At 38.3% G+C, this 18,680-nt stretch overlaps 1 protein-coding gene across 1 annotated transcript in view; it reads left to right on the top strand.

Annotated features, from left to right (window-relative positions):
- Positions 1–18,680, top strand: part of TXNDC16 (thioredoxin domain containing 16) — a 111,373-nt gene that overhangs the window by 43,223 nt on the left and 49,470 nt on the right. The window contains exons 8-10 of the mRNA XM_080807725.1: positions 2,869–2,990; positions 8,390–8,480; positions 12,468–12,618. Of these exons, the coding sequence (XP_080663851.1) occupies positions 2,869–2,990; positions 8,390–8,480; positions 12,468–12,618 (364 nt within the window). The remainder of the gene's footprint in view (positions 1–2,868; positions 2,991–8,389; positions 8,481–12,467; positions 12,619–18,680) is intronic.

The following is an 18,680-nucleotide window of genomic DNA, read 5'->3' as shown; positions in this document are numbered from 1 at the left end:
GGATTTAAGTGAAAACATATGAAAATATCTAGCAAATAGTACTGCTCAGTAAATATATCTTTTAAGAATGAAACAAGAAGTATACCTGGGTGGCTCAGTCGATTAAGCCACCTAAGCCTTTGGCTCAGGTCATGATCCTGGAGTCCTGGGATCGAGTCTGCATCAGGCTCCTTGCTCCTTGCTCTTGAAATAATTCTGTTCTGTCCCTTATTCTTTACATCACTGGCTCCTGATCCAGAATGTCAGGCAAGTGATTCTGGGTCATATGGCCATGCCTTGCAGCAGGGAGCCTGGAAGAGCAAATTTATGATATTATTAGCTTTTGTGGGGGGTTTTGGGCTCTGCCCACTGTGAAGACATAGAAAGCGAAAATCCCCAAAGTAAAAGAGAGTTTAGAGCTGGGCAGTCCCCAAACTGATAAAATTTCCACTACCATGGAATGCTTCATACAGTGCCTGACATGAGGTAGGTGCCCCCCATAGGCACCTACTTCTCCCTCTGCACCCGCCCTCTCCCCCAACCCCCGCTTGTGCATGCTGGCCCTCTCTCTCTCTCTTTCTCTGCCTCTGACAAATAATTAAATAAAATCTTAAAAAAAAAAAAAGAGCCCTGGGAATTACAGAAATTTAAGTTTTACATTTTTTTTTTTTAAATGAAGAGATCTAGGATGTATAGGTAAGTACGTAAGCCACTGTAATTTAGGGCACCTATGTCAGGGTATCCATGAAGTCATAATAGTTTTATAATAATATTAAGATATTATTTGCCTTTTTATCTTCATTCTATTACGAATTCAGTTTCTAAAAGCTATATGGTGTGTTGTGTGATGTCACAACAGATTGAAGAAGCAGATATGAGAATCCAGCTGACTTTTTATTTAGCCCAAATATTAGAGATTTGCAAAAATATAAAACAATGCCAAATTTTTTTTTGTTTTGGAAAATTTAGTTATTTTTAAATAGAGTATTAATATGCAGTGGTGTTTATTATTATTTTTAAAAGAATTAACATATTTTTAAATTGCTGTCTTAATTTCTATTTTGTTAACTACACATAGATGTAACCTACATAAACAAAAGCTCTTGGAGGAACTCAGTGATTTTTTAAAGGTACAAAAGGATCCTGAGACCAGAAACTTTGAAAACTGTTATATTCTCAGATAGTGCCATGTTTTCCATAAGAGGAAACTCTGGTGGACTAATTTATTGGAGACAGTTTGCTTATTTAAGTATATGGACTTGGAACAGTTTTTAAAAAATCCTTAAAGTTTAGCCTAACACACACACACACACACACACACACACACACACGTGTGTATGTGGGGGATTAAGTGGAATGAGTTGTTAGGGATAAATAATTTATATAGAAGTATAAAATTTAAGGGGTGCTTGGGTGGCTCAGTCGGTTAAGTGGCTGCCTTCGGCTAAGGTCATGATCCCAGGATCCTGGGATCAAGCCCCACATCTGGCTCCCTGCTCAGCGGGGAACCTGCTTCTCCCTCTCCCTCTGCCCTTCCCCACCACTCATGCTCTGTCTCTCACTTTTCTTCTCTCTCAAATAAATAAATAAAATAGTTTAATTTTAAAAAAAGTAGAAAATTTAAAAAGAAAATTCTTTTGGATGAAAAAATATGATTACTTAGTCTGATCTATATATTGAAAAGATGATTTGGAAGAATTTGGTCAAGTGGAAAAATTACTGAGTTAGGGATGAAGAGACGTCTTTTATGTTCTGTTCCTGGCTCCTCAATTCTGTAAATGCATTTTTGAATAAGTAAGCTCTTCTGTTTTGGATTTGCATTTCTTCAGATGAATGGGAATAAATAATTCCCACCCTGCTTTTTCTTTCATTTATTCAACAAATGTTTATTGATTACTTAGAGTGTACTAGGGTCTATTCTAAGTTATTATTGTTATAGTGATTCAAATATGCAAGGCCCTGACTCAGGAAGGTAACAGTTTAATAAGAGACTCAGGGATAAACAAGCAAATACATATATAAGCAATTATAAATTGTGGTAAGTGCTACAAATAGTGTGATCAAATAGTGTGAAATTAAAGAGGAAAAATGCTACAGACCTAATTACATAGGACCAACAGGGTAGGTTTCTCTGAGGCAGTGATGTTTAAACTGAGACCAGATATATGAGAAGGAGCAGAGCGAATAGTTTTCAACAAAGAGAACTGTGTGCACAAAGGCCTTGAGGTGTGCCAAAAGTATGGTAGACATGAGGAATGGTAAACACAATGGAGCTGGAGAAGTAGGTCATGCTCAGCGGGGAACATATAAGAACCTTATATGCTGTGGGGAAAAGCCTTCAGTTTAGATGTGTAAAGAGTTCAAATATGTTAAAGGCTGAGATATGTAAGGGATTATTGGGCCAGTATAAGATGTTAGCGCATACAACTTACATACATTAAGGTAGTTGCGATGGAGGAGTACCATTTCTCACAACTGTTTCTGGTTGATGTTCTCAGGTATAGATAAATGATTAAGAGAGTGATTTTAATTCAGTATTAGAATGCTTAGTTTCTGGGGTGTCTGGGTGGCTCATTTGGTTAAGTTTCTGCCTTTGGCTCAGGTCATAATCCCAGGGTCCTCGGATTGAGCCCTGTGTCAGGCTTCCTACACAGCAGTGAGTCTACCTCTCCTTTTCCCTCTGCCTCTCTCCCTGCTTGTGCTCGAACATTCTCTCCCTCTCTCTCAAATAAATAAAATCTTAAAAAAAAATGCTTAAGTTCTTACTGCTGATAATTTGTTCAAAAGAGTTAAGTTTCTTTTTTGATTAGGTTCTTTAACTTACTGAAAACACATATTAAATAACCACATATCAGGTTCTTCTACCCATTGTATCTCTGTTTATTTCAGTGCTCTTCTTTTTAATGAAGTAAAATATATTTCCACTCTGGAAGACCTTCAGAACATAGAAAGTGCTCTGAAAGGAAAAGCCAACATTGCATTCTCCTATGTAAGAGCCATTGGAACACCAGGTATTTAACTTTTCTCTTAATCTTTTTTGTGCCTCTGCACTTGTCTGAAAGTGTTGAAGGACTTAAAATAGGATCCTTACCATTAAGTTTTCTTTCTTTAAGCAAGCAGCATAGTAATGTGATTGAACAAAAACCCTGGAGCCAGATTGCCTAGTTAGATGCTCTGCCCCCATGACTTACACTGTGACTTGCACAACTTAACGTAAATTTAGTTTCCTAATGAGTAAGGTGGTAAAAATAACTATGCCTACCCCTTAGTGTTATTGTGAGGACCAAATGAATGCAAATAATTAAAATAGTTCCTGACATGTAGGGGTGTCCTATAAGTGTTAGTTACTATTTTTATTTCCTTATGGTCCTCCTGGTACCTGGTATAGTATTTTACTGTATTCAATAATGTTGACTGAACGGCTTTCTGTTTTATTTTAACATTTGCTGTTTATGACTTTTTCCTGACTTAAAGAATATGTAATTTTGACAGCATCACTGTGAGCTGTAAAATGCAAAATTACATAATTTTGTAGTCAAGAAGTTTATAAACATCTTACGAACAAATTATTATTATGCTTTCAAGATTTTGATTTATTAATGGTTTTAACTTGATCATGTTAATATAAAATGTTAAAGACACTTTAAAAATGGAAATGCTGGGGTGCCTGGGTGGCTCGGTGGGTTAAAGCCTCTGCCTTTGGCTCAGATCATGGTCCCAGGATCCTGGGATTGAGCCCTGCATTGGGCTCTCTGCTCAGCAGGGAGTTTGCTTCCCTTCCTCTCTCTCTGCCTGCCTCTCTGCCTACTTGTGATCTCTGTCAAATAAATAAATAAAATCTTTAAAAAAAAATGGAAATGCTCCATGAAATAAAATCACAGTTTTTGTAAACATAAAACTTGATAGCTACTTAGCATGCCACTGAATTTAATATACTTGTAATAATATACTATTATTTTGTCTACTGTTAGCCTGTTTTTTTTTTACTTTACAGGGCTCTCAGGTTTACTGTCCATAGTTTATAATTGTCATCAATGAGAAAGATGAGCTAGAGAGGGTTTATGTTGCTACAGTGGAACCAGAACTCTCTGATTTGTATTTTAACAGGATCATCCTGACTTCTTTGTTTGGAATAGACTGGAAGGAGGAATAGTAGAATAAGGAAGGAAAGTTAGGAGGTTATTGCAGTAAGTCAGGTGAGAGATGTTGGTGGGTGGTTTGGATCAGGGTGTTAGCAGTGGAGGTGGCAGTAAATTTGAACTCTAGCAGTATTTTGGCTGTATGAATTTGCTGATGTATTAGATGTGGAGTGAGAGAGAAATAGTAGAGACCAGGGTGGCTCTGAGGTTTTAGCTTGAGTTACTCGAAAGGTGAAATTGCTAATAAGTGAAGTAGGGAAGATTGAAAATAGACAGTTTGGAGAAGCTCTGGAATTCATTTTTGGACATCCTACTTGTGAAATACCATCTAGACATCCAAGGAGAGATATCAGCAAGGTAGTTGGATGCTACTAGTCCACGTTTGATGGTGGAGATACAGACTAGCGCTATAAATTTGGGAGATAAAGCTGTGAGACCAGAAGAGATCACAAAGTGAATGATGCTAGATGAGAAAGAGAAGAAGATTGAACTGTTGAGATCCATCAACATTTACAGGTCACTAAAGTGAGATGTAAACAATAAAGAGACAGAAGGAATGGACTGTGTGGTAGGAATGTCCTGTAAGCAAATTGAAGATAGGGTTTTAAGGAAGAGATAGGAACAGTTGTGTCAAATGATGCTGAAAAGTTAATTAAGATAAGAGCTGCCAATTGACCTAATTATGCTTAGCACTATGGAATTTGTTGGTGACCTTGGCAAGCACAGTTTCTGTAAAGTGGTAGGGTAAATGCCTAATGGGGTACAAGAGAATAGGTAGAGAGCGACTGGAGGCTGTGAATATGGAGACTCATTAGAGAAATTTTGCTGTTAAGGGAAGGAGGAAAATGGGGCAGTGGCTGGAAGAGTATGTGGGTGAAGTGAAGAATTTCTTAAGCATATTTGTATGTTGACAAGAAAGATCCAGTAGAAAGCAGAAACTACAGTATGGAGGACAAAACAGGGAGAATTACTGGAGTAACATCTTTGAGTCAACAAGAGGGGACGAAATCTAATGAACGAGGGGAAGTGTGGTTCTTTGGTGGGAGCACAGAAAATTCATCTATGGTGAAAGGAGGGAAAACAGAGACTATGGGCATCAGTTTTGTTAAGTGGGTGGATAAATATGCTTCTGGAAGTTTTTTTGTTTTTGCTTTTGCAACTGGCTATGTTCTTCTCAGTGAAATAAAAATGATGATTTCGTCAGATAGTTTGAGGAGAGAAGACATGAAATAGTTGTTTTAGAAGGCCTGAAAATAAAGAACGGTTGGGGCCAATGGGATGGCTCAGTCCAATTAAGTGTCTGACTCTTGGTTTCAGTTCAGGGCATGATCTCAGGGTCCTGAGATCGAGCCCCGTATGGGGGCTCTGCACTCAGTGGGGAGTCTGCTTAAGATTCTTCTCTCCCTCACCCCTCCCCCACCCCTCCCCCTGCTGCCCTTGCTCTATCTCTCTGTCAAATAACTAAATCTTAAATAAATCTCAAATAAATAAATAAATAAATAAATAATGTTTGCCAGACAGCAATAGTAGTTGGTATCAGTAATTTAAAGTGAGCCCATGAGGCACCCGGGTGGTCCAGTAGGCTAAGTGTGGGACTCTTGATTTCGGCTCAGGTCATGATCTCAGGGTTGTGGGATCATGCCTTGCATAACCAAAGAGTCTGCTTAAGATCTTCTCCCTCTGCCCCTTTTCCTGCTCACATGCTCTCTCTCTCAAATAAATAAATAAACAATAAAGTGAGATCATTAGTGTGGTGATGCTAACAGGTTTTTGTTTTTGTCTTTCCCTCCATCCATGTTTATTTTTATGGGTGTAAGTACAGAATAAGCAGCGTATCTGATTTAATCTGGATTGTGTTTTAGCCAGACAGGTAGGTGAGTGATTATGAAGACTGATCATGGAATGTAAGCTGGGAAGCTTAAGAGGGAAAAAAAAAAACCCCGATGGAGTGGAGGATGGTGAAAATGATAGGACTGTAGTTCCTAGAGGATTATGTGTTAGACAGAGTGACCTGAAGTTGGAGAGGGGGTGTGTGTTTATGGAAGGAAGGGGTTGAGGTATGCTAGACATTGAGATTTTGGAGGGGTTTGAGATTGATAATTACAAGTTCTGGTGTGGGACCATAGCAGCGAATGGTTAACGTAGACTTGAAGAGAGTTCACTGGAGTCTCTAGAGAGGACCAAAGACTGAGAGGCTAGGATTTGCAAGTATCATCTACGGGGATAATGCAATCACCAAGGATTATGAGGGAATAGTATTAGAATGACAATGTGACAGAAGCTAAATTTTTTTGTGGCATGAGGGGTTTGCTTCTGGCTGGGGTGGTAGATGACCCCAAGGCAGAATGGTGAGTGGAATACTCTGATGAACTCCTCACGTGGTAGAAGATTCAGAGTGAGAGGGGAAGATGACTGCCTAGAAATGGCAGTGGGGAGAAAAGGGGAAGTCAAATAAAATGGAAAGGAAGAAATGCTTCAAGTAAATAGTTTGAGAAAATTTCCCAGAACTGAAGGATTTGATCTTCCAAATTGAAAGGGCTCACTGAATCCCAGGATAATGGGTGAATGTAAAACATCTAATTTTGCAGTTTCAGAATGTTGGGAACAAATACTGTTCTAAAAGCTTCCAGAAAGAAAGAGTATACAGTTAAAGCATCAAGAATCAGAATTGCATTGGACTTCTCAGTTGCAGCCCTAGAAACCCAGGAAAATGGAGCAATGCTTTCAGAATTCTCAGGGGAAATGACTTGAACGTAGAATTCAATATGCAGACAACTATGGTTAGTTACAATATAAAATAAAGACACTTTTATAAGCAAAGGCCACAAAACGTGTATTTCATATATCCTCTTACAAGCACAAGGTGCTAGAGAATGGGAGCGAGGGAGCTAATCAGTCAGGAGGATGTGGGTAACAGGCCAAAGGACCCAGCACAAGAGATGGAGTAAGAGAATCCCCAGGACAATGGTGAAGTGAGTAGTGAGTTCCCAGGATAGAAGCTGTGTAGTGGGCCCAGTCGCAGGCACTGTGGTGAATCAGTGTCTCCAAGAAGAGGGAACTGCTCATGTGCCCGATCTATTTGAAGTATTGAGAGCATTCGCCAGCAGTGGAAGAATTTAGCAATAGAAATAAATTTAAGCAAATTAAAAAGTTATAGCTAGTGAAAAAGTTGCTCAGAAAAGGAGAAATGTTCATTTGGCACTCTGTGACTCACTTGTAAATAGTATTTGCTGAGTTATGACAATGTAAATGCAGATAATTAAGCTAATAAAAATTAGAACTATATTGGGATCATTGAGGGGATAGAAGTGTGTATGTGGGGTGAGGTTTTGGGAAAAAGCTAAGTTATCTGCCATAGTGGGAAGTCAATAAATAGTAATAATAACACTTTAAAAAAATCAAGAAATAAGAGTTTAAGAATGTCATTTAAAGATTTGGAGGTAAATACCAAAAGAAACAATAAAAGAATTGAAAGTAGCTGTCCCTTGGGAATTGGAAATGGGGTGGGGATGGGGGATAAATTGTTGTTTTTCTTAATATGTTTTGGAGAATTGTTTCTTTTTATTTATTTTTTATCTTTTAATTTTTAAGAAAGATTTTATTTATTTATTTGACACAGAGAGAGAGAGAGAGGGAGAGAGCACAAGTCAGTAGAGCATCAGGCAGAGGGAGACAGAGAAGCAGGCTCCCAGCTGAGCAGAGAGCCTACTGCAGGGTTTGATCTCTGGACTCTGGGATCATGACCTGAGTCAAAGGCAGACGCTTAACCAGCTGAGCCACCCAGGCACCCTGAATTGCTTTTTTAAAAACTATGTATAAGAATAAGTTTGAAATGTGTAAGCCTGATGATTCACAGACCCCTACTCCCAGGGCAAATAATACATTATATATTAATAAAAATAATTAAAAAAAGAATAACTTTGATTAAAAGAAAACCAAGCGGGAAACAATAAGCAGGCACATACATATGTAAAATATAACATGTAAAAATTGGATGGTGGATGCATAGTCTCTCCCCTACTATGAGGAGGAAACTGTCACAGATTTGTCATATATTCTCAAGTATAACTCATTTCTATTTCTTATTAACTCTTCTCTTTCCTTGAATAGAATAGACTTTTCATAATTTCTTTAACTGCCTGCATTTTCCCAACTGGGATTCCTACAAGGAATTTTTCTTCATAATAGAGCTTCAAAGTGTGTAGGGCAATACTCAGAGAATCACACAAACTAACTTCTTACGTCTCCCAACTCTCTTATCTTTCCTTCAGAGCACAGAGCGGTCATGGAAGCTGCTTTTGTATATGGGACTACATACCAGTTTGTTCTAACCACAGAAACTGCCCTTTTGGAAAGTATTGGGTATGTACAAGAGGGATATGTCAACAATTTTATGTTTGCTTCTTTCACATTACTTATTCAACATCTCCATCATCATGGGCTTACCCGAGAGGAATTGTAAGCAGATGGGAATGTATAAATGAAACTGCAAATCCCCTTCATTATTACTGTCTTCCATTGTACAGTCTGAAAGTGAATTTAAATATACAGAGGTGATGTTAGGCTAAGGTGAACAAAGACAATATGGATAAGCCACAATATGTGATCCCATGAGTGGCCAAGCATATTTTAGGAATAGATCTCCCACAGTGATCACATAGGTGATAAGATAACAGCTTTCATAACTAAACTCCAGAAGTTTTTTCTGAGAGTTCTGTAAGTTACTTTGTCAGAATAGTCTTTTTTTTTTTTTTAAGATTTTATTTATTTATTGGACAGACAGAGATCACAAGTAGGCAGAGAGGCAGGCAGAGAGAGAGGAGGAAGCAGGGTCCCCGCTGAGCAGAGAGCCCGATGTGGGGCTCGATCCCAGGACCCTGGGATCAGGACCTGAGCAGAAGGCAGAGGCTTTAACCCACTGAGCCACCCAGGTGCCCCTGTCAGGATAGTCTTAAATATATTTAAGTACAGTTTTTGAGCAAAATTTTTTAAATGTTTATTTTTCTTGTCTAGTTTCTAGCTTACAATTTTAGGTAGAGGCCTTCTTTTGACTTTTTGCCTGGGCAACCTAGGGTTGATGTTTCTTTCCTTTGGTAATTATAGACACACAGAATAGCCAGTGTATTTTAAAGATTTTTCCTCAAAATGCTCTTCAGGAAAATTAATAGGAAGCAAGGCAAATGGTGATCATGTGACCTTTTTATACCATGCAAGGGTTTTTGTTTTTGTTTTTGTTTTTTAGTTTTATTTTTATTTGTCAGAGGATGAGAGAAGCACAAGCAGGGGAAGAGACAGGCACAGGGAGAAGTAGACTCCCTGTTGGCAGGAGCCTGATGTGGGATCGATCCCAGGACCCTGAAATCATGACCTGAGCTGAATGCAGACCCTTAACCCATGTCCCAACCATGCAAGAGTTTTTAATTAGCCCTCCTGCTGAGAGGAGGTCTTGGAAAACAGTGACTATTTGATAAAACCACATGCAATTAATTAAGTCCCAGACATTTTACAACTCTGTAAATTTAGAGTTTAGTGCATAGAAGGCTGATTAGGTGAAATGATTTTTTGGGTGGAGTGGATAGTTGGGGAATAAGGTTGTAGAGAGAAGTTATATTTTTACTGCTCTGTACAACATTGGCCAGCATTTTCTCATTGGCCACCTTTTCTCATTTGTCTCTTCTGATTGGACTGTCATTCTGCTGACTCCTTCATTAGTGAATTAAGAAAACTTTGATGCGTGATTACTGTCTGTATACAAATTAATATTTTTAACCATTTGGGGACTTTTGCTGACAAAACCACCAAGCTTTGCTGTAAGTCACTGAGTCTCAAGATACGATAAGCAGTGGTTTAGCCAGCTGCTTTGCAACTCTCAATGTTGACTGCCAGTTTCACATCCCAGAATGGGGGAAGCCTGGCTATTCTCATCTCATGGTGATTCTGTGGCAGCCCTACAGTTTTGCTGCCAGTTAATTATTTGTACGTTTTTGTGTGTTCCTAGCTTCTTCCTTTTCTGGTGATGAATAGTTGCAGATAAAGGTGACATGCTTAAAACACAGAAGATATAGGTCTTATCATTTATCTTACAAAATCTGTTCAGCAAGATACACCACATACATAGCATATTCTGATTTATGGCTAGATGTGATAATGGTCTGTAAGGATTTTTGCCTTCCTCTATTTTTAAAATAAGAATTTTAAAATATCCAGTTACTTTTTTTTTGGTATACTTTTGAATATTTAATACATTGGAGATGTTTCTGTAATCATCTATTCATGGATAGCAAGATGATAAGGAGTCCTACCTAGACCTGATATGACAGGGAGGGACTTTGCATTCAGAGTACTATAGTCCTGTGGCATGACTTCTGGATGAAGTGGTTGGCTATGACTTTGGGTTGTCTCCTAATGGAGGAGAGGTGAATGCATTTTTTTCTTTCTTTTGTTCATTCTTTTATTCAACAAATAGTTATTGAATGCCCTCTATATGCTAGGCACTATTCTAGTTGCTGGAGCTGTAACACTGGGTAGGTCTAGTATATTAATCATTATATCATGTTGGGCCTGAATTTGTTTGAAGTTATATGTTGGTTAAGGAGGGTATATAGGATAGGTAGTATAAGAGGTGGCATGCCATAGGAATACAAGTACGTTTTGTTATCTCCCTGCACTCCCCTCTTAAAGGGTCTGTGTATAGGCCAAGGATGTTAGCCCCTCACCCCATACATGTTATCATCAGTTAGTGGCCACCTGATCTAGGGTCAACCAGCCCACTGGCTTACCTTAGCAAATGAGATCCTTTCTCTCAGGAACTTGGAATTGGATATGGAGAAATGGGATTATATAGTGTTTTGGCTCTCTTGCTCATAGGAATGTTTTGGCCATGTAGAAGTAAAGCAGAGAGGGTTGTCTTTATATATAAAGAGAGTTGGGGGCTGAAAAGTATTAATGGCAAAATGAAGATCCGTTGAACTCCTGCTGTTCAGATCTATACATTTATTCTCTGATTTAATTGCTTGAATTTTCCTTGTGTTCTGTGATATGTGCTTGTACACTTCCAGTAAACCCCCTCCCCACCTTTTTGGTTTCTGTTACCTACAACCAATGATTTCTGATGAAATAACTTTCCAAAATTATTTTATTATTTCAGAGGTTATGATACGATGTTCAACCTCAACTGGGTCCTCCTGCTTTCAAAACTCTGCTTTTAATATATGTAACCATATGAGACCCTAAATAGTTCCAAAGTTAAGTACTTTGCATTTAAGAGTCAAGTACTTTAATTGGGCTTTAGCTATATAGTTCCTTTGTCTAAAGTACCCATTTGTCTAATCTTGTTCGGGAAGTTCTTCTCTCCTTTACTATTTTTAATCTCTATGAACTTCTTTTTCCTTTCTTTCTTTCTCCTCTCTGACTTGAGGCAGAGTGAAATATTTCTTTGTTTCTCATAGTACTTTGCATATTGTAGCACTTACAAACTACATTAGAAAAAACCGTATCTCCTTTATTCTAAGCCCCTCAAGGATTTGAATCATCTTATTCATCTTAGTCTTTTGTATTTGGTATAGTGCCTAAAACAGAATAGGCTTTATAGTCCTTGACTGATTGTTTCTTTAACCATTGACTCTATTAGAAATTAGTTTGCAATTAAATTTGAAATCAGTGAACCTCCGATCTTAGTTTTAGCATGTATCAAGAATTAAAATAACATTTTAAAAATAAAAATTTGCAGTATTTTGCCAAACCCTGCTAATGCCATATGGAGATTTTTTAAATGCTATTTTAGTTTTGGCAAACTTTACTTACCCACTATAAGTTTATCTTTGAATTCTCTTATTGAAGGGATGCCAGAACTCAAATTATAAGCCATATTTGCTGAGTTTTGTAATACTTCAGATACAAACTCACAAACTCCCACAAACTGTCACATGGTTTCTATCTTAAGGCATGTTTTGGCTGAAGTTTATTCAAAACAGATTTGAGTTTAAATTAAACCTAGAAAATTTGTGTTACAAGGCTTTATTTGGCATAGCTCTAGAAAAGCAACTACACTCGAAGATAATCTCCTTGTCCTCAAGGTGACAGTCTTTTATTTAAAAAAAAAAAATTATGTGGACCTGTCTATAACCTAATTTAGAAGTTTAGGGAAAAAATTGCTAATACAACTCTAAAACTGTATCTTCTTTTTTTGCTTAGGTCCATTTTATTTTGTTTTACTATTTTAGACTTTTACTAAAACAGTAACTAAAACACATGAGACTTAAAGATACTTGAACTATGTCTTTCTGAATGGTAGAAAGATAACACATTGAACTTCTTCAAGTGAATCTGTCCCTAATTTTTTATTTGTAGCACTGAGGATATTGAAAATGCACATCTCTACTTTTTTCATTGTAAACAAGTCTTGGATTTGACTGAGCAATGTAGAAGAACACTGATGGAACCACCACTGACTACACTGAATATACATCGATTTATTAAGACAATGGAAGCTCCTCTTCTGGTATGTTTCATATTTTATTTTATTATTTTTTAAAAGATTTTATTTATTTGTTTTGAGAGAGAGAGAGCACACATAAACAGGGGGAGGGACAGAGGCAGAGGGAGAGAGAGAATCCCACCCAGACTCCATGTGGAGTACGGAGCCCAATGCTAGGCTTGATCCCATGACCCTGAGATCACGATCTGAGCTGAAACCGAGAGCTGGTGGCTCAACCAACAGACTCACCCAGGCGCCCTGTATGTTTCTTATTTTAATATATTACGTCATTCATATGTAAAATTTATTACAGTTATGCATTTTACTTAGATGAACTCTATCTTTTCCCCTTTCCTTAGACCCATTTCTTTCACTGAGGGGGATTTAGGAGTATTTACTTATTAAAGGTAGAATAGAAGATACTCTGTTCATGAGATGACATTTTAATGCCTGGAAATATTGTATTGAAATCCAGATATAACCATGTGTAAGTAGAAATATTCTGTGGTAGTTTTAATGAACTACAACCACTCCAAGATCACAAAGACTATATCATGGTTAAGGAAAGACCTCTTTTGTGAACTTTTTTTTTTTAATTATTTTTATTAACATATAATATATTATTTGCCCCAGGGGTATAGGTCTGTGAATCGTCAGGCTTACACACTTCACAGCACTCACCATAGCACATACCCTCCTCATAACCCAACCATAACCCAACCACCCTCTCCACCCTCCCCCAGCAACCCTCAGTTTGTTTTGTGAGATTAAGAGTCTATGGTTTGTCTCCCTCCCGATCCCATCTTGTTTCATTTTTTCCTTCCGTACCCTCCAAGCCCCCAACTCTGCTTCTCAACTTCCTCATATCAGGGAGATCGTATGATAATTGTCTTTCTTTGATTGATGTATTTCACTCAGCATGATACCCTCTAGTTCCATCCACATCATTGCTAATGGCGAGATTTCATTTCTTTTGATGGCTGCATAGTATTCCATTGTGTATATATACCACATATTCTTTATCCATTCATCTGTTGATGGACACTAGGTTTTTTCCATAGTTTGGCTATTGTGGACATTGCTGCTATAAACATTCAGGTGCACATTTCCCTTCGGATCACTACATTCTTTAATTTCCTGGTTGACCCATTCATTCTTTAGTAGGATGCTGTTTAGCCTCCATGTATTTGAGTTCTTTCCAACTTTCCTCTTGTGATTGAGTTCTAGCTTCAGAGCATTGTGGTCTGAAAATATGCAAGGAATGATCCCAATCTTTTGGTGCCGGTTGAGACCTGATTTGTGACCCAGGATGTGATCTATTCGGGAGAATGTTCCATGTGCACTAGAGAAGAATGTGTATTCTGTTGCTTTGGGATGGAATGTTCTGAATACATCTGTGATGCCCATCTGGTCCAGTGTGTCATTTAAGGCCTTTATTTCCTTGTTGATCTTTTGCTTAGATGATCTGTCCATTTCAGTGAGGGGGGTGTTAAAATCCCCTACTATTATTGTACTATTGTCGATGTGTTTCTTTGATTTTGTTATTAATTGGTTTATGTAATTGGTTGTTCCCATGTTAAGGGCATAGATATTTAAAATTGTTAGATCTTCTTGTTGGAAAGACCCTTTAAGTATGATATAGTGTCCTTCCTCATCTCTTATTATAGTCTTTGGCTTAAAATCTAATTGATCTGATAAAAGGATTGCCACCCCAGCTTTCTTCTGATGTCCATTAGCATGGTAAATTGTTTTCTGCCTCCTCACTTTAAATCTGGAGGTGTCTTCGGGTCTAAAATGAGTTTCTTGTAGATAGCATATTGATGGGTTTTGTTTTTTATCCATTCTGATACCCTGTGTCTTTTGATTGGGGCATTTAGCCCATTTACATTCAGGGTAACTATTGTGAAAGATAGGAATTTAGTGCCATTGTATTGCCTGTAAGGTGACTGTTACTGTATATTGTCTCTGTTCCTTTCTGGTCTACGTTACTTTTAGGTTCTCTCTTTGTGTAGAGGACCCCTTTCAATATTTCCTGTAGGGCTGGTTTGGTGTTTGCAAATTCTTTTAGTTTTTGTTTGTCCTGGAAGCTTTTTATCTTTGCTTCTATTTTCAATGATAACCTAGCTGGATATAGTATTCTTGGCTGCATATTTTTCTCATTTAGTGCTCTGAATATATCATGCCAGTTCTTTCTGGCCTGCCAGGTCTCTGTAAATTCGTCTGCTGCCAATCTAATATTTCTACCATTGTACGTCATGGACTTCTTATCCCGAGCTGCTTTCAGGATTTTCTCTTTGTCACCAAGACTTGTAAGTTTTACTATTAGATGATGGGGTGTGGACCTATTTTTATTGATTTTGAGGGGGATTCTCTGTGCCTCCTGAATTTTGATGCTTGTTCTCTTTGCCACATTAGGGAAATTCTTTACTATAATTCGCTCCAATATACATTCTGCCCCCTCTCTCTTTCTTCTTCTTCCGGAATCCCAATTATTCTAATACTGTTTCATCTTATGGTGTCACTTCTCTCTCAAATTCTCCCCTTGTGATCCAGGAGTTGTTTGTCTCTCTTTTGCTCAGCTTCTTCATTCTCCATTATTTGATCTTCTATATCACTAATTCTCTTTTCTGCCTCATTTATCCTGGCAGTAAGAGCCTCCAATTTTAATTGTACATCATTAATAGCTTTTTTCAATTTCAACTTGGTTAGATTTTAGTTCTTTTATTTCTCCAGAAGGGGATTTTATTTTTCCTGGAAGGTTTTCTCTAGTATCTTCCATACCTTATTCAAGCCCAGCTAGCACCTTGAGAATCATCATTCTGAACTCTAGTTGTGACATATTACTAATGTCTGTATTGATTAGGTCCCTAGCCTTCAATACTACCCCTTGTTTTTTTTTTTTTTTTTTTGTGGTGAGTTTTTCCACTTTGTCATTTTATCCAGATAAGAATATATGAACGATAGAATAAAATACTAAAAGGGTGGCAAAGACCCCAGAAAAATGTATGCTAACCAAATCATAAGAGACCCCAAACCAGGGGGAAAAGCAAGGGGGAAAAAAGAAATAGAAATTAAAAAAAAATTAAATTAAATTAAAAAATATATATATATAAATATATAAAATATTAGACTGGTGAATAGAACAGAGCCACCCACTTGATTTTGGGTGTATTTTGGTCTCTTAGAAGAAACTACCTCCCAAAATTTTGAAGAAAGAAAAACATATATATATACAAAAATAAGGGTAAACACGATGAAGGGGTGCAATATGACTGTGAAGATGAAAATTAAAAAAAAAAAACTCTAATAAAGGAATTGATAAGATGGTTGGAAAAAGAAAAAAAAAAAAGAATGTGCTCAGGCTGGAGACTAGAATAAAGCCATGTGTTAGATTTAGGGTATATTTTGATCTATTAGAAGAAATTATATCCCAAAATTAAAAAAAACTATATGTATACAAAAAATAAAGTCAAATACAATGAAGGGATAAAATATGACTGTAATAATGAAGGTTTAAAAAGATTTTTTTTAAAGAAAGTTATTGGTTTTTTTTTGTTTTTGTTTTTGTTTTTCTTTTTTTTTAAAATTATTTAATTTTTTATTTGACAGAGAGAGAAATCACAAGTAGGTAGAGAGGCAGGCAGATAGGAAGGGAGAAGCAGGCTCCCTGCTGAGCAGAGAGCCCGATGTGGGGCTCGATCCCAGGACCCTGGGATCATGACCTGAGCCAAAGGCAGAGGCCTAACCCACTGAGCCACCCAGGTGCCCCTAAAGAAAGTTATTGTTAAGGTAAACTAGTTAAAAAATGTTACAGGAGGAAAGAGGAAAAGTTAAAAAAATAGAATAAAAAAAAGTAAAATTAAAAACAATTTAACTTTGCAAGACTAAAGGATCATGGGGAAAAAACCATGAATCCTGTGCATTGCTTTCCCCTAGCTCTGGAGTTCCACTGTTCTCCTTGATCAGTCAGCTTGGTCTTGGCTGGAAGTTCTTGCTGATCTTCTAGGGGAGGGTCCTTTTGTAGTGATTCTCAAATGTCTTTGCCCGAGGTGGAATTGCACCGCCCTTGCCAGGGGCCAGGCTAAGTAATCTGCTCTGGTTCGCTCTTGGGAGCTTTTGTGTCCTGAACACTTTCCGTACAGCTCGGGTATGGAGATGGTGGCCTCCCAATTTCCAGCCCAGAGGAGCTGAGAGCTCAAGGCCCCACTCCTCAGTGCGCAGTCAGTTACTCCTGTCTTCCTGGTCTCTGGCTTCCCTCTGTGCTCACCCGGCCTGTGACTGAGCATTTCTGTCTCTGGTGCACAGCTCCATTTGGAGTCTCTAAACCCAGCAGATTCCTGCCACACGTTCTTGTGCCACTCCTCCTGGGGGAGGAAGGAGGGGTTCTTTCTGGATCTGCCACTTGTGGAGTCCCTGCTCGAAGAGCAGTGGCTTGACTGTGCTGGGGATCACAGTTTAAGGTAACCCTGAGCTGAGAACTCACTCCTTGGCTCTGTCTCTGTAGTTGGCTTCCCTGCTCCAATACCTGTGAGCTCTATTATACTCAGACACCCCTGATCTTTCTGTGCCCCTGCAGGACCTGAGACCACACTGTCCCGATGAGGGCTCCCCTCTGCTTTGCCTCTGGAGGGATGTCCCTTAGTGGAGCTGACTTCTAAAAGTTCTGATTTTGTGCTCCACTGCTCCACTGCTTGCTAGGAGCCGTCCCCTCCCCCCGCAGTCTATCTTCCTGTTGCTTCGGATTCATTTCTCCGCACATCCTACCTTTCAGAAAGTTGTCGATTTTCTGTTCCTAGAATTGCTGCTCTTCTTCTCTTCTATCTCTTGTTGAGTTTGTAGGTGTTCAGAATGGTTTGATAACTATTCTAGCTGAACTCCTGGGACCTAATGTCATTTCAGTCTGCTACTCCTCCGCCATCTTGCCTCTCTGTCCACTTTATTTTTTAAAGATTTTTCTTATTTGTCAGAGAAAGAGCACTAGCAGGGGGGAGGGGTAGAGAGAGAGAAGCAGGCTGCCCGTGGAGCAAGGAGCCCGATGCAGGAGTCAATTTCAGGATCATGGGATCATGACTTGAGCCAAAGGCAGATCCTTAACCAACTGAGCCATGCAGGCATCCTGAATGAGCCATCTTTAAAGCAGACCTTTTGCCTCCTGTCCAAAGGCCCTGCTAATGCTACATGGGTCAGAGATGAGCTTGCAGATATACAATCAAAATAAGCGATTCTTGTTATTTTAAGCCATTGGGTTTTGGAGTACTTTGCTACACACACACAGTGATAGATGGTCAGAAACACCCTTTAGGTGATCTCATCTGTTTTTATCGCATTAACTATACTGAGTCTCCAATCTGAACTTTCAGGTTAAATTTTTCTTTGGATTTCCTGATCCATATAATTAACTACTAATTAGATGTATCTCTCCTTAAGCTTAGTATGCCCAACATCTATGTGTTGTCCTTGTCCACCATCTGTTCTTTCTCCATTATCCCTTAATTTACTATCCAGTCATTCATAGCAGAAACCAGGGAAATCATTCTCAATTCCTGCATCTCCCCGCATCTAATTTTACATCTTAAATATCTTTTGAATTCTTCATTCTAACAGCCAATGCCTTAATTGAGGTTTTCACCATCTCTCATGTTCTATTTTAGTAATAGTAACTGATCTGGTCTCTATACCTCCCTTTTTTCCCCCCCACTCCTTGAAGTTCATACTTGCCATTGCTGGTAGAGTAATATTTTTAAACACACATGTTAAAATATTTTGTACAATTTCTAAATGATTTCAATTCATTTACAGAAGAAAGCCACACTTTCTTAGGAAGAGGTAATGGTTTTTAATGATTTGGCTCCTTGCCAGATCTCCACCCTTACTGCTTATTCCTCGTTTTTAGTTTTTAATGTTGAATTACTGATTATTCTCCAACTGTTCCTTCAGGTTGTTCTACCTATTCAGGCTTTGGTATAATTCAGTTCAATGTGGTTGTAGGATGAGGTCCCCCCTTTCTTGCTGCTCATTGGCTGGTGTTGCTCTTAGCTTCTACAGGCTGTTCTCAGGTCCTAGCCACAGGGCCTTCTCAAAAAATT

Source organism: Martes martes (genome assembly GCF_963455335.1).
Source record: "Martes martes genome assembly, chromosome: 7".
Taxonomy (NCBI): Eukaryota; Metazoa; Chordata; class Mammalia; order Carnivora; family Mustelidae; genus Martes; species Martes martes.
Note: the sequence above shows the minus strand (reverse complement) of the source record. Positions and strands in the feature narration are given on the sequence as shown.